Source organism: Rhincodon typus, chromosome 48 (genome assembly GCF_021869965.1).
Source record: "Rhincodon typus isolate 14 chromosome 48, sRhiTyp1.1, whole genome shotgun sequence".
In the NCBI taxonomy this organism is placed as follows: domain Eukaryota; kingdom Metazoa; phylum Chordata; class Chondrichthyes; order Orectolobiformes; family Rhincodontidae; genus Rhincodon; species Rhincodon typus.
Window position 1 is genome coordinate 5596435 of NC_063379.1, and position 1646 is coordinate 5598080.

At 58.6% G+C, this 1646-nt stretch overlaps 1 protein-coding gene across 1 annotated transcript in view; it reads right to left on the reverse strand.

Moving 5' to 3' along the window:
* The window catches only part of copa (COPI coat complex subunit alpha), a 26315-nt gene that overhangs the window by 19625 nt on the left and 5044 nt on the right, over positions 1–1646 (reverse strand). The window contains exons 6-7 of the mRNA XM_048620769.1: positions 1144–1226; positions 297–447 (exon numbers count right to left, since the gene is read on the reverse strand). Coding sequence (XP_048476726.1) covers positions 297–447; positions 1144–1226 — 234 coding nt within the window. The remainder of the gene's footprint in view (positions 1–296; positions 448–1143; positions 1227–1646) is intronic.

The window sequence follows — 1646 nt, forward strand, 5'->3', positions numbered from 1 at the left end:
TGCTGTCCCTGTCCCTGGGAGTGTTTGATGGGGGGGACAGTGTAGAGGGAGCTTTACTCTGTATCTAACCCCATGCTGTCCCTGTCCTGAGAGTGTTTGATGAGGGACAGTGTAGAGGGAGCTTTACTCTGTATCTAACCCCGTGCTGTCCCAGTCCTGAGAGTGTTTGATGAGGGACAGTGTAGAGGGAGCTTTACTCTGTATCTAACCCCGTGCTGTCCCTGTCCTGGGAGTGTTTGATGGGGAGGGACAGTGTAGAGGGAGCTTTACTCTGTACATGCTGGGAGCTGACCTACCTGCGGAGTTGCATGACAGCGACATCCTTTGAGCTGTGGAAGTCGAGTTGCCTGAGGAACCGGTCTTTGACGTAGAAGAGGGCATTGCCGTGAACAGCGTACGCTGGTCGCTCCCTCTCCAACTTGAACACAATCATCCCGCTGTCGTGCCCTGTGTGCGTGGGGTGGGGGTAGGTGGGGTGTGGGGAGAAATGGACAAGCAGCGGTCAGACAGGGCACTGAGGCTCCACACCACCTCCCACTCAGACAGCTCGGCCCAAGGTAATCGAAACATCAACAGGAACCAGACCTGGGCCTCATTGAACTGCAGGAGTAGAGGCCACCCCCACCCCCCCAGGGGAGCAGGACACTGGTGAACAGTCTGTCCAGCAACTGCAGTGATCATTGGCCGACCTGACTCCAGTATCGTGGCACAGACTATACCGAATGGCTCCCAGCTGGTACAGCCCCTTCTGCTGAGCTGGGGACGCTCTTGTTCACTACATAGAATCACCACAGTATAGGGAGAGGCCATTCAGCCCTTTCAGTCCACACCGACCATCTGAACTGCACCCACCCACTCTATCGCTGTATTTCCCATGGGTAGATCACACCCTGACCCACACATCCCTGGGCACTATGGGACAATTTAGCACAGCCAATCCACCCTAACCTGCACATCCCTGGGCACTATGGGACAATTTAGCATGGCCAATCCACCCTAACCTGCACATCTTTGGACCGTGGGAGGAAACCGGAGCATCCAGAAGAAACCCAAACAGACACGGGGAGAATGTGCAAACTCCACACAGACAGTCACCTGGGTACCTGTGAGACAGCATTGCTAACCACTGTGCCACAGACTTACCGGCAGCGAACAGGTTGAGGTTGGGGTGGGCTCCCAGCACCCAGAAACGGTCGTGGTCTCGCCGGAACGTCTGTACGCCAGTCCTGCCCGGCACCCATAGGGCACGGGGGCACGCGGGAGAGGGGCAGGGGGAAATGGTGCAGGTGGAGAGATGGGGACAGGATGAGGAGGGGGAGATGGCAGTGTTAATTCGGCAAATTTTAATGCATTCCCTCCCATCCCCGTGGGATCTGCACCCAAATTTACTGCCTCGAGTCCAGTGCTCACCATCCCTCAGCCAGCAAGCACCTCACAGAGGGCCCCCATGTCCACCCTCTTCCCCCGCCTCCACTCAGTGCCCCCGGCCCCCTCCCTCGCCCCTCGCCCCTCGCCCCTCATCTCCCGCGGTACTGGCCCCCTCCCTCGCCCCTCATCTCCCGCGGTACTGGCCCCCTCCCTCGCCCCTAGTCCCCTCACTACTGCACCCCACCTTCACCCCTCACCTCCCGTCGTACTGCACCCCC